Source organism: Mus pahari, chromosome 4 (genome assembly GCF_900095145.1).
Source record: "Mus pahari chromosome 4, PAHARI_EIJ_v1.1, whole genome shotgun sequence".
Lineage (NCBI taxonomy): Eukaryota > Metazoa > Chordata > Mammalia > Rodentia > Muridae > Mus > Mus pahari.
The window spans coordinates 93,610,287-93,624,669 of NC_034593.1; the positions used below are offsets into that span (position 1 = coordinate 93,610,287).

Consider the following 14,383-nt stretch of genomic DNA (forward strand, 5'->3'; position numbering starts at 1 on the left):
TATATATATATATATATATATATATATATTTTCCTTTTTTATATTTTTAACAATGTGTATGTTTGTGTGTTCACACACACGCATGTATCACAGTGAGAGGGAGACAGTCAGAGAACAACTTGGGAGATTGAGTTCTCTTTAGAATTTTGTTACGTTGCATTTTTTGTGTTTGTTTAGTCAGTAGGGAATGAGGTATATATGCCAGGGCACACACATGGAGGTCAGAGGACATATATCAGTGCCTGCCTAACACACTTGAGGCCCTGAATTCAACTCCCCGGCACCCACACACTCACTAAAACAGAAAGCCACACAGCTCACAGTTGTAGAACTAAAAGTTCAAACACTACATTAACTAGTATCACAACCTCTGCCCTTGTTACTTGCCAACCCCTCCCTCCATTTGGTCCACTGACCTTAGTGCTTTAAACTTTTGAAAAATTTAAAACGTAACCTACATACAATAAATGCTTTTAACATAGGCATTGACTTGATAATTAATAAAGCAGGTACTGATAGATGTACCCCCCACATCAAGAAATAGGATTGTTGGGCTATAGATGTGGCTCAGATAGTCCATTGACTGTCTATCATTCAGGAAGCCCTGGGAATCCCCAGGACCCCACAAAACAGGCTTGGTCGTATACACCTGTATCCCCCCAGCACTCGGCAGGACCAGGAGTTCAAGCTTATTCTCAGCCTGGTGTACACTTTACATGAGATGCCTGGATACTCTTTCTTTTACACACATGCACATGTGCACACATGCACAGGCGTACCCGCACTGCATAGCATTGCCCATAATGCACTGGGACCTTTCACATCAATCATTAATCAAAAAAATGCCTTTCAGATTTGCCTACAGGCCGATCTGATGAGGTGTTTTCTCAGTTAAGATCTCCTCTTCCCAGATGACTTTAGCTTGTATGAAGTTGACAAAAACTAACCAACACAGTTGGCAACACCCATTTTGAATCACCTCAGTGGTTTTTAGCTTTGCTGGCCTCAAAATGTAGTTTCTTTATGGCTTTTAGCCTAGCTTGCCCTCCTTCTCTTCTCCTTTCCCTTCCCCTCCCCTCTCTTCCCTTTCTTTCTTTCCTTCCTTTCTTCCTTCTTTTCTTCCTTCTTTTCTTTTCTTCTTTTTCTTTTTAATTTTGAGACAGAGTATCACTAAGTTGCCCAGGGAGACCTTGCCATCCTCCTGTCTCAGGTCCCCAAGTAGCTGGATCTCAGGCTTGGGTGTCCTGGTCTGGCTGTGAATCTATCTTTATTACACAGATTGTGTAATCCAGAGCCTTGCCTTTGCTAGACAGAGGTTCTACTACTCAGGTACTCAGCTACACCCACAGCCTAGTCATTCTTTGTACCAGATGTAGTAACTTTTATTTTAAAGTCTATACATTTTTTTTAGTTAAAAAACAATCCCTAAACCTGTTTATTAAGACATATTTATCAATTATGAAGGATCCATTGAGCTCTAATGGTAGCAACCCATCTCTAATGGCTGCATTCGAGTGCGAATGTAACTAGAACGTGCTGACACTGCCATAGCTTCTGTAGATTTCATCTATCATAGACACCAGGACACATCTTGGTTCTATGTGTATTTACAGTAATGATACTAAGCAAGTGGTTATGAGCACAGCAGCCCCTGCATAGCAAGAACTCAAACATTTGTTGCACTGAAACAGCTCGTGAGAACAAGCCTGTCACTTGAGCATACCAATAAGCCTTTACTGAAGTAAGTGTTGTATTTACTAAGGTGTTTTATTACTACCATCACCAGAAAGCACATTGACCTCTGCAGCTGATTCTTCCTGAGTCCATCCTCGTTCGGCCTTTCGCTCTGGACCATCTATTCCCGTATCCTCAGTTACTCTCAGGATAGTTTTGACATACTCTTGACATTTCCTCATCTTTTCATACCTAATTTAAATGTCTTGGTTTAATTACTGCAGTTTGGCTGTTGCCTACCCAGCTATTTCCTTAACCAGTACTATGGAACACCCTTGCCTGTCTTGTTAAAGATGACTGTGTGTCTACTCAGGGCCAGCCTCTTTGTCCATTCCTACTGTTCATAGTCCTGTCCACTAGCTGTAGAGCTCGAAACTCCTGACTCAGTTCCTTTGCACTCATGCTTTCTCGGTCTTGTTGGAAGCTTGGCAAACCATCTGCATTCACAAGGCAACAAGAAGCAACCTTGCAGAGCCCCAGAGGAAATCAAACTGTGGTTCATTCTCCCCTTAGTAGTATATCGTCTGTATGTTGGCGTCTCAAATTGGGGCTCATGTAACTGAACCGAGTCATGAGGACTGGCAAGCATAGGGTTCTGAATGCCAAACAACCAAAATTTGATTCAAATCAGGTACATACTAGTGTTGTCTGGTGCCGCTTTTCCTGCAGCCTGGATCCAGAACACATACACACTCAGTTTGCACTCAGCCTGCTGGTGAGCACCAACACGCACTGCTTGGGTTTAACTATTAACAAATGAACTGCATCTCTTTTTTTTTTTTTTTTTTTTTTTTTTTTGAGACAGGGTTTCTCTGTATAGCTCTGGCTGTCCTGGAACTCACTTTGTAGACCAGGCTGGCCTCGAACTCAGACATTCACCTGCCTCTACCTCCCAAGTGCATCTCATTTCATTTGGGTGTACATACATATTTTATTTTTTCAAAACAGAGTATCTGTGTAGTCCTGGCTATCTTGGAACTCTGTAGACCAGGCTGTCCTTAATCTCAGAGACCCTCCTGCCTCTGCCTCCCAAGTGCTGGGATTGAAGACATGCACCACCACTGCCTGGCTCTGTATTGGTTTTATTAAAAACTTCAAACAATATGCAAGACCTACTATACTCTGCACCAACAGGTCTGACTGACTCAAAAGGAGATGATAGAAACCATGGCCTGGGAAGTACAGACAATTACCTGAAAGGAATAGTTAATACAGTGATCTCAGACAGTAAGAAAGCTTGCCAATATAGCCTTTTCATGATGTTCTTGCTAGAAAGGTGAAGCAGCAGGAGCCTGAGTCTGAACATTCTTGGAGCTTTGTGGTTATGGTAGCAGTTCAGGAAGGCTCCTGGGGACAAGACAGGTGCTAAAGGCCAAGCAAACTTATAGATCTGAACCACCAGTCCAAGAATCTGCTCAAAATTCAGATTTTCTTTACAAAATATGCTATATGTTTTATTATTCTCATACTTTTCAACTATTAAAAGTCAAAAACTAAAAATATATAAATATTTCAAAGGAACTATTTATTTTTATATACACATGTAAGCAACACTTAGTTAAAAAAAAATAGTGGGCTGGAGAGATGTCTCAGTGGTTAAGAGCAGTGACTGCTCTTCCAGAGGTCCTGAGTTCAATTCCCCAGCAACCACATGGTGGCTCACAACCATCTGGAAATGGGATCTGATGCCCCCTTCTGGTGTGGCTGAAGACAGCAACAATGTACTCATTAAAATAAATAGATATATAAAATAAATAAATCTTAAAATGATAATAACAACTATTATAAAAAAAATAGTACATAATCAGCTCTTTAGGTCCTACCAGAAAATATCCTTTCTAAAAAATGCCTAACTATAAGATTCAGATTTTAATAGTGATAAACAAAAGGGACTACTTATGGAAAAATAAATAACAAGACTATATATATATATATATATATATATATATATATATATATATATATCTCGGTAGCTCTCAACTAGTGGGTCATGACCCGTTTTGGGGATTGAATAGTCTTTTCAAAGGGGTCACCTAAGACCATTGGAAAACACAGATATTTATGTCATGATTCATAACAGTAGCAGCAAGGAAAATAATTTATGGTAGGGGAATCACCACGACATGAGGTATTAAACTACACTAAAGGCTCACGGCTTCAGGGAGGTTGAGAACTACTGGTATGTATCAATGAATTTAAAAATTAAATTTGCAGTTGCTTGTCAGTGTTTGGTTAGATGTGTTTTTTCTATGCCCGTATCTCTTGAACATTAAAATCTCTCAAGCGAAAAGGAGCTGTGGGTGGAAAGAGTTCAGCGTGTTCTGTCTTGCACTGTAGCATCCTGTTGTATGCCACAGATACTACAGTCTTGTGATTTCTAGGTTACTTTCTTTGTTTCCTTTGGGAAGGGACTTAATTTACTAGTATTTGAGAAAACCATGCACAGGACTTAGTCTTCACTCATTGACTTTGTCTCCATTCTGTCCTCATTTCTTGAAAGGACTCAGGTCCAAAGACAAAAGGAGCTCACCGTCAGCTGATCAAGCAGAGTCTAGTGTACCACATTTCCTACCCTGTGTCAGCCCTAGACGGATGGCTTCCTCACTGTAGTCTCCCAGATGCTCTTATCAGTTTTTCTAGATGCCTCTTCAAGGTACTTACATCTCCTGCTGGCAGAGAAATACCTTGGCCCTCTCACCTCTTCCTTCATTCCAAACCTCAATCCAGCCCTTAGCAGTCCCTTAGCCCTTACCCATACCCTTTGCTTTTTTCTTCAGAGTTCTCTTGTTTCTGTTGTAATCAGGTTGTTTGTCCTGTTATGTTCTCTGTTAGGGCCTGGGAGCTTCGGCGTTAGCAGGAAGAGAAGAATTGAAAGGAGGATTTAAAGGTGGTCTGACCACAGGCAGACGTCAGGGGAAAAAAAATAAAAGTCTTTCGCACGTAGTAAGTTAACAGTTCTGTAGGTATTTCCTGTGTCATGTTGAGGCAGGTTGCCTCCTCAGTCAGTCAGATGACTCCAGGAGCAGCAAAAGAAAAAGTTATTCTGAAGGTCACAGTGAAGACCAAACAAGCATCCATTACCCACATACATAATCTTTATCTATGGCATCTTGCCCAAAGAGTGCCTTTCAATAAACAAAACCAATAAATCCCAAGGCTTTGCCTTCAACATTCTCCTCCAGAAGCATCCCATGAGCAGAGCAAAGCCCAAGAAAGCAAATAAAGTTATCATCACCAAGAGGAGGACTCTGGAAACTTCTAGAAAGAATTGTCTGGGGACACTTTTCAGCAGCCATAAAGCTTACAGCCACATAAAAGCCAATTATTCTGAAGGAGGGTAAGAGCAGAGAGAGATGAGAAATGGGGAAAACTCCAGGGAAGTGCTTCCGAAAGTTTTAAAATTGTATTTATTGGAGCAGGAACAGGCAGGCACGTGGAGGTGAGAAGACAACTTTTGGGGTCACTTCCCTCCTTCAGTCACATAGATCCCACAGACTAAATTCAGCAATCAGGCTTGGCCAGAGGTAGCTTTACCCACTAATCCATCTCACTAGCCCACCACAAGTATTTCACGGTGTTCTGGGTGTCTGTGTCATGTTCTTAGTTAAATTCCCAAGCTAGTCCATTAACATAGCCACAACCTTAGTGCAAAAATACACCGTTTAGCATCTCCTGCTAAGTCCAGCTCTGAAATCATAGGAATTCAAACCATGATGAACAACCAGGACTCAAGAACTTCCCATGTTCCTGGTCTGGATCCAGCAGGTATCTTATCAAACCTAGAAATAAAAGTATAGTTACTGGAGGAATGTATATTGGTACTTGTGAAGCAAAGGAACAAGCACAGACTGGCTGCTCTATTTCAAATGTAAATCCTTGACTAGAAAGAGAGTTTATATTCTGATATACTGGGTGGTTATAGTAACTTAATGTTACTTTATTTGGAAAATATTAGTTTAATTAAATTGTATATATTTAATAGTGGTGTTCTGAAATTTTAGCTATGATCTCCATTTCTCCTCATCTCATTGAAGACTGACATGGTCACAAAATTCCCTGAGGCATTCTTTAAAAAAGCAGGGGGCCTCTCTATGTAGCCCTGGCTAGTCCAGAACTGAGCATGTAGACCAAGCTGGTCTCCAACTCAGGGATACCCACCTGTTCTGCCTCCTTAGTTCTTCAATTAAACATGTGAGTCCCTATACCTGACCTTCTGAGCCAATTTTGAAGCTTCATGATGAATTTGGATAATTTGTTGGATCAAGACTTTCTATTAGCACTCAGGAGGCAGAGGCAGGCAGATTTCTGAGTTCGAGGCCAACCTGGTCTACAAAGTGAGTTCCAGGACAGCCAGGGCTATACAGAGAAACCCTGCCTCGAAAAACAAAAAAACAAACAAACAAAAAAGACTTTCTATTAGCAGCACCTCTTTTCTGCTTTTCTTCTCTTTGTGCCATTGATTTTGTTGCTTTTGTGGAGTCTCTCTGTGTAGCAGTGGCTGACCTGAAACTTTCTATGTCGACGAATCTGGTCTTGAACTCACAGAGATCTCCTGCTTCTGCCTCCTCCTGAGGACTGGGATACACCTTTGAGTTCTCCTTTCCTCATTCATTTTAAAACCACTTTTTAAGTCTCCACAAGCAAATTCCTACACAAAACTGTATGTCCTCATTACTGATGTATAAGTATTATATGAAGTATATAAGCTGTTAAGTAACAGTAATGACAGCCCCTCTGTATTTCTGGTTGTTATTGCTCTCACTTGAGATAAGTTCCTCCTTATTTATTCACTGTGTGGGTCAAAGTAGATCAGATCCATGGCTGGGAAATGTAAAAGCAGAGCCAAGGATGCGTAACACTTATGAATAGCCAGAGGAACACCCTAGTTCCGAAGATGTCATATTATGCATGATAACACCAGTTTGTGAGAACTTGAAAGAATCTAGAAGCCATCTTTAGAGACTTAATGGGAAATTCAGGACAATGAACTTGATTCTAGCTCAGGAGACCCTTACCTGCAGAGTTTGGGACTTATTTTCCAAGTGGTAAAAATGATTTATTGAAGTCACTTTAAGCAGCATTGGAAAGTTTAACAAAGCAAACATTGAATTAATTGACATAGTTATATCCAATAAATTTGAATGAAGGAAGAATGGTGTGAAGATGAGGAGAAATTATAGGAGTTAAAACTTGAAGGGAAACAGTCTAAACTAAGCTTGGTGTATCTAGAGGGTTTTCTATCACTGTGATGACACATCATAGATCTGAAGGAGGAAAGAGCTGTTCTGACTCACAGTTCCACTCCATAGTTGCTTGGCCCCATTGCTGTAGGCCTGTGGAGAGGCAGGGAGGGCATAGTGACACAAAGCTGCTCACCTCATGGATCCCCAGAGACAAAGACACAAAGAGCATCAGAAAGGGGATCGGAACAAGACATATCTTTCCTGGATATGTGCTCGTGGCTTACATCCTTAAGATAGGACCCTCCTTCCAATAATACAATCGTATTCTGAACCCATCAAGGGCTTAAATTCTGAAGGTTAGAGCCTTCAGAATCTAGCTAATCACTTCCTCAAGCTGATCAGCTGGCAAGCACGACTTTAAGACAGGATCCTTTTAGAGGGGCACACACCATATGCCAACCATAGCAGGAAAGAAAGTTGATGCAAGACCTTGCACGGGAAGAAACAACTGAACTTGCTACACGTGTCTGAGGTGGGAATTATGGGAAGGGAGGAACCTAAGGTGCCTGTTTGCCAGAGTGGGACTGCTCAGAATAAAGGTAGCTCCACTGGTATTTACAAGTGGGATAATGATGCTTTAGTTTCAGATGTGCCCAGTGTGAGGCTGCAATAAGATATCGAAGTGAAAAAATATCTAGGGCCTGGTTGGTAATTTGGAACTGAAATCTTAGTATAGAAACTTGAGATGTATCCATCTGATGCCAGAAATTTTGGCAAATTAATCTGCAAATACTTCTACACCCCCTATAAGGGTTTATGGCTAACTCTGGGGTTGAGGGATATATATCAAGAGAAGCGTGTCAAAGATTTAACGTTTGAGGACTGCGCCTCGTCTTCCTGAAGGTTGAGAACAAAAAGAAGATGCACCTGGACTTTCCCCGGAGCCCTCTGCGTTTTTAAGGCGTCGGGTGGAGTTTGGGTTCGTAAGCCGCGTTCCTTATTGAAAATAGAAGTCACTTCTACCTTCTTCCCCTGGAAAACTTGTTACCTTCCATTAAGTGTTTCCTACAGAAGGCATCTGTGGTGGTCCTTTTAAGCTACAAAAAATTGCCCAAGCTTGTGTGACATCAGCCCTGTCAAGTGTCCATGATGCTGGGCCCTGAGGGAGGTGAAGGCTATGTGGTCAAACTCCGTGGCCTACCCTGGTCCTGCTCAATTGAGGACGTACAAAACTTCCTCTCTGACTGCACAATTCATGATGGGGTCACAGGTGTTCATTTCATTTATACTAGAGAAGGCAGGCAGAATGGTGAGGCTTTTGTTGAACTTGAGTCAGAAGATGATGTAAAATTGGCTCTGAAAAAAGACAGGGAAAGCATGGGACACCGATATATTGAGGTGTTCAAGTCTCACAGAACCGAGATGGATTGGGTGTTGAAGCACAGTGGTCCAAACAGCGCCGACAGTGCCAATGATGGCTTTGTGAGGCTTCGGGGACTCCCATTTGGATGCACAAAGGAAGAAATCGTTCAGTTCTTCTCAGGGTTGGAAATTGTGCCAAACGGGATCACACTACCTGTGGACCCGGAAGGCAAGATTACAGGGGAGGCCTTTGTTCAGTTTGCCTCACAAGAATTAGCTGAGAAAGCNTTAGGGAAGCACAAGGAGAGANTAGGGCACAGGTATANTGAAGTGTTTAAGAGCAGTCAGGAGGAAGTTAGANCATACTCAGATCCACCTCTGAAGTTTATGTCTGTGCAGAGGCCTGGGCCTTATGACAGGCCTGGCACAGCCCGGAGGTACATTGGCATTGTGAAACAGGCAGGCTTGGATAGGATGAGGTCTGGTGCCTATAGTGCAGGCTATGGGGGCTATGAAGAATACAGTGGCCTCAGTGATGGCTATGGCTTCACCACTGACCTGTTTGGGAGAGACCTCAGCTATTGTCTCTCAGGAATGTATGACCACAGATACGGAGACAGCGAGTTCACAGTGCAGAGCACCACCGGCCACTGCGTCCACATGAGAGGGCTGCCCTACAAAGCAACGGAGAATGACATTTACAACTTCTTCTCTCCACTCAACCCTGTGAGAGTTCATATTGAGATTGGTCCTGATGGAAGAGTGACGGGAGAAGCTGATGTTGAGTTTGCTACTCATGAAGAAGCAGTGGCAGCTATGTCCAAGGACAGGGCCAACATGCAGCACAGATACATAGAACTCTTCCTGAATTCAACAACAGGGGCTAGCAATGGGGCTTATAGCAGCCAGGTGATGCAGGGCATGGGTGTGTCAGCTGCCCAGGCAACTTACAGTGGCCTGGAGAGCCAGTCAGTGAGTGGCTGTTACGGGGCCGGATACAGCGGTCAGAACAGCATGGGTGGATATGATTAGTATTGTAGGAACATTTGAGTTATTTCAATCAGAAAATTTCACAGGCAGCCAATAAGCAGTCAAGAGCAGTTTATAACTCTAGAGGAAGCTGGGGGACCCACTTTGCACCATGAGTTTGTGAAATCTGGATTAAAAAATTACCTCTTCAGTGTTTCTCATGCAAACTTTTCTTCTAGCATGTAATATTGAGTAAACTAAAACTATTTTCTTCCACTTTTCTCAATTAACATTTTTGGTAGTATACTTAAGAGTGATGTTATCTGAGTTAAGTAGTTTAAGTATGTTGAGTGGATCTTTAAGCACACCACAGTGAACACACTGGGGACATGTACTTTTCTGGAGAACTCAAAGGTGCTAGATCCCTGATGCAAAAGAGAAGCATTTCTCATGTTCATTCTAGTTTATATTTTCATTTAAAATCTTTAGGTTAAGTTTAAGCTTTTTAAAAGTTAGTTTTGAGAATTGAGACACAATACTAATACTGTAGGAATTGGTGAGGCCTTGACTTAAAGCTTTCTTTGTACTGTGATTTCCTTTTGGGTGTATTTTGCTAAGTGAAACTTGTTAAATTTTTTTTTAACTAAATTTTTTTCTTAAAATAAAGACTTTTTCACAATGAAAAAAAAAAAAGATTTAACGTTTGAGTGTTGGGTATTTCTTTGTTAGAGAACAAAGAACCATTAAGAAGTAAGGGCAAGTGGGAATGATGTGTGTCCTAGTTAGGATTACTATGGCTGTGATGAAGCACCATGACCATAAACAAGTGGGGAGGAGAGGGTTTTCTCAGCTTACACTTCCACATCATAGTCCATCACTGAAGGAAGTCAAGGCAGGAACTCAAACAGGACCAGAACCTGGAGGCAGGAGCTGATGCAGAGGCCATGGAGGGATGTTACTTACTGTTTTGCTCAGCCTGCTTTCTTATAGAACCCAGGACAGCCAGCCCAGGGATGGCACCACCCACCATAGGTTGGGCCCTCTCCCATCAATCACTAATAAAATGCCCTACAGCTAGATCTTAAGGAGGCATTTTTCTCAATCAACACTCCCTCCTTTCAGTTGACGCCAGCTTGTGTGTCAAGTTGACATAAAACCAGCCAGGGTAACGAGTCAAAGAAGTGTAGAAGCAAGAACATGTGCATGAATAGGGGCCAAGGGAAGGAGGGATTTCAGAACAGAAGTTAAAAAGAATGGAGAGCTCGTGATGTGAGGGCTCTAGCCCTAGAAGGCAGCTGACACATCTCGTGGGACGATTCTTTATTGAATAGAGGGGACATAATGCAGAATGCAGTAAACATTTTCACTCATTGTCAGAGGTCCTGGTTAGGCCTCACAAAATTCAGACCTAGTACACGTATTTGTTTTTCTTCTTTTAATTATAAAGGAGATGAAATTTTGGACTACATTTTAATTCCAGACAAGTAGCCAAAGAAAAATTGCCATATAATTTCTGACCTCACATTTAGGTCTATAAATGGGAATAATTTTAAGGAAAAATTAAGGATTCTTGTCCAATAACACTAAGATAGCCCCCGTCTGTCTCAGATCATGTTCTACCTAGAGAATATGATTCTGTTTAGATTATAACTTGCTGGAAGAGTAGGCTTAAGGTTTGAGTCACATGAAAATGCCTTGGAATCTCTTAAAATTTTGACAGTTATATAAAAAAAAGTCTATCTAACGTAAGCTCCATTTCTACTTGGAAAACAAATGATCTGAAATAAAAAAAAAGAAGATGAATGGAATTTAATAATTTTCCTGTTGACATTGAATAGACACTATAAAGAAAGAAAGTCATACTCTGGTGTCTATTCCTTGGGTGGAGCACATAACACACTTTTAGACATTATTTGGTTTCTTGAATATTTAGCAGTTTCAGATGTAGGTTTTTCACTGTGACTCAGCTGCAGTGTGAGCTTCACTTCTCCAAAGTCACTGAACTGTGTCAACATTATTTCCTGTCCTGGAAGAAGTTAGCCCCAGAGGATGCTACAAGGGTTGAGGTGGAATGTGTGAAAAACGATGGCTTCTTAGGTGCACGTATATATCCCTGTATGTAGTGCATGTGTGCCTCTCCCTGTATGTGGTACACACGTGCATCTCCCTGTATGTGGTGCACATATGCCTCTCCCTGTATGTGGTGCACATGTGCCTCTCCCTGTATGTGGTGCACATGTGCATTTGGTTGTGTGTGCACATTTATGGAGGCCATAGAGCAACCTCAGGTGTCTGTCCTCAAGAATCACCTGCCTCGTTTTGTGATCTGGGGCTTGCCAGTTAGGCTAAGCTCGTTGGCTTATGAGCCCCAGGAATCCACCTGCCTAGCTCCCTGGTACCAGCATTGCAAGTTTAAGCCACTACACCTGGCTATTTTATTCTTAATTTTTATTTATTAATTAATCAATTTATGTATTTACTTAATTACTTATTTATATCCTTGAGGGTCTCTTTGTGTTTCTCTGCCTGGCATAGAACTCACTATGTAGACCAGGCTGGCTCAGACTTGCAAAGATCTGTCTGCCTGTGCCTGCCAAATGCATGTGTCCCATTCCTAGCCCACACATGGCTTTTATGTGGGTTCTGGGAATCAAACGCAGGTGCTCATGCTTTCAAGTGCTATTTTTCTAAATCCCTTACCTGTTTCTTTGGGAAAATTCTTCCTGGAATTGTATTACAGACGCTGAAAAGGCAGTCCACCAAGTACAAGGCCGACAAAATCTATCCTACAACCGTGGCTCAGAGGCCCAAGAACATCAAAAAGAACAGATACAAGGATATTTTGCCCTGTAAGTTACGTTTCTTCCTGTAAACTTGTATTTTCTTCCCATTTTAACTCTCCACCTTCAGTTTTTAACCCAGCACTTGCTCTTAATCTTGGAATGCTTCACAGGCAAATTAATTATACTATTTATGACTAAAAGAACATTGATTCATTCGATTATTTGTTCACGTCAACTTAGCCCTCTATGTAAGATTTCTCAGTTACACTGTCTCTTTCTCATGTCCTAGATGATCACAGCCTGGTAGAGCTGTCTCTGCTAACTTCCGATGAGGATTCCAGTTATATCAATGCCAGCTTTATTAAGGTAGTCTGAGGAAATGAAAGCATCCCATGTTTTTCTGAGCACCCGAAAGGGGATGGGGAGAAGACTAGGGGAAGAGGGTGCTGTCTGCACTCACCTCAGGTGAATTCTGTTCCCTTTTAGGGTGTCTATGGACCCAAGGCTTATATTGCCACCCAGGGTCCTTTATCTACAACTCTCCTGGACTTCTGGAGGATGATCTGGGAGTACCGCATCTTGGTGAGTGCATAATTGCTTCTGGTACTTCAGTAGAGAAGGCGGGATGTCAGGGAGAAACTGAGCAGGCTGTTAAAAGCAGCTCTTTTCTTCAGGCTTGATGAAATTTCAGAGTGCAGGTATCTTTTATCAATTTTGCAATGAGCTCTTGTTCACATGAACGCAAGCTGGCAGCTTGGTTGCAAGGACTGAGCTGACTAGAGAAAGGGAAGCGGGACGGAAGAAGGAAGAGTGAGAGCAGGCCATAAGTCCTTGGGGTTTCTTTTTGGGTTAAAAGGCAAAGCCAACAGAGAGCCAATGGTTACTCCTTTCTGGCTCTGGGACTTAATGCAGCACTGTCCTTTCTAACTCTGCACACGTTTACGTTTCTGTTTCCCGCCTCTAGGTCATTGTCATGGCATGTATGGAGTTTGAAATGGGAAAGGTGAGTTGCTGTCTAGTACTGGTCGACCTAAAGATAAAGACAGAACTTTGCGTATGTGTATCTGAGAAAAACCATTTCATACCACATCACCCACCAGCGGTTTCCCCTCTGAGAATCCCCCTGTATCCATTTCCCCTCATGGCGCCTGTGCTCTACAGTTAAAGAAAGGAAGGGAGAAGAGAATATAATTCCCTTTCTGATAATCAGATGCTTTAAATGCCCACCAGAGACTCTCCTTGGGCTGTGCTACCTCATGCGGTCATCAAGTCCTGCCATGGATTGCATGGTGGAAGGAGTCGATACTTTTATTTTAATCCATTTAAAACTAAAAGTGAACCTTCATTTCAGCTATTGAAAACTTTATTTTGGGGCATGTGAAAGTTTTTCAAATATAAACATGATTTACTATAAAAGAAAATATTTCCAGTGAAAATTTAGTGAAAATTTTAATTTTTATTAAAACAACAGGGCAAACAAATATGCACTATTATTGTACACTGGATTACATGTTAAATATGTTGGTATTTTGGGTTAAATTCATTTAAAGATATGGTGTTAGAAAATTTAAACCTGAACATGTGACTGCATTGCTTTCTACTGCTGCTATTCTAAGTTGGGAATTCTAATCACAACTGGGAACCTGGCACTTACCTGGTGCAACTGTTTTAGTCAACAATTTCAGCTTTCTCTCTCTCTCTCTCTCTCTCTCTCTCTCTCTCTCTTTCTCTCTCTGGTGCTGAAATTAGATCAACAATGGCTTTGTCTACTTTTTCAGGTTCTAGGAAGTCTGTAATTCAGACATCCTTTAATGTCTGTCTCTTATCCTTTGGAGACTCCCTATCATGCTGTGGGAGCTGAAGTCCAAGGTGGTTAGCTGTGCTGTGCCTAACTTAAGATGAAGAACACAGAGCTGCTTCTGAATGAGGGAGTGGGTTTCATTTTGTAGGCGGGATTAGACTATGTGGAGGGAAACCATCACCTTCTCTTTTATGTGACAGAAAAAATGTGAGCGTTATTGGGCTGAGCCAGGAGAAACGCAGCTGCAATTTGGCCCCTTTTTTATATCCTGTGTGAGTATGATGTGTTTCTATCATGGCTAAGCAAGGCCTCCCGGTTCTACCTTTTAGAAAGCATGCCTTTGAAATTGCTAATAATTTAATCTTCTTGTTAGGAAGCCGAGAAAAAGAAATCTGATTATAAAATCAGGACTCTGAAGGCCAAGTTCAATAGTGTAAGTATAAAGCAGAAAGAATAAAGTGAAGCGATGAGATGAGACAAATAACTCTGTGTGTGTGTGTGAGAGAGAGAGAGAGAGTGAAAGAGAGAGAGAGAGAGAGAGAGAGAGAGAG

At 41.7% G+C, this 14,383-nt stretch overlaps 2 protein-coding genes across 3 annotated transcripts in view; both read left to right on the forward strand.

The window, feature by feature from the left end:
- The window catches only part of Ptpn22 (protein tyrosine phosphatase non-receptor type 22), a 55,326-nt gene that overhangs the window by 4,192 nt on the left and 36,751 nt on the right, over positions 1-14,383 (forward strand). For both annotated transcript variants that reach the window (XM_021196149.2, XM_029537816.1), the window contains 6 exons: positions 11,989-12,097; positions 12,321-12,397; positions 12,518-12,613; positions 12,996-13,034; positions 14,033-14,104; positions 14,206-14,265. In XM_021196149.2, coding sequence (XP_021051808.1) covers positions 11,989-12,097; positions 12,321-12,397; positions 12,518-12,613; positions 12,996-13,034; positions 14,033-14,104; positions 14,206-14,265 — 453 coding nt within the window. The remainder of the gene's footprint in view (positions 1-11,988; positions 12,098-12,320; positions 12,398-12,517; positions 12,614-12,995; positions 13,035-14,032; positions 14,105-14,205; positions 14,266-14,383) is intronic.
- On the forward strand, positions 7,801-9,941 carry LOC110320246 (heterogeneous nuclear ribonucleoprotein F-like). Its single transcript, XM_021196151.1, has one exon. The coding sequence runs from the start codon at positions 8,064-8,066 to the stop codon at positions 9,309-9,311; it is 1,248 nt and encodes a 415-aa protein (XP_021051810.1). The 5' UTR covers positions 7,801-8,063; the 3' UTR covers positions 9,312-9,941.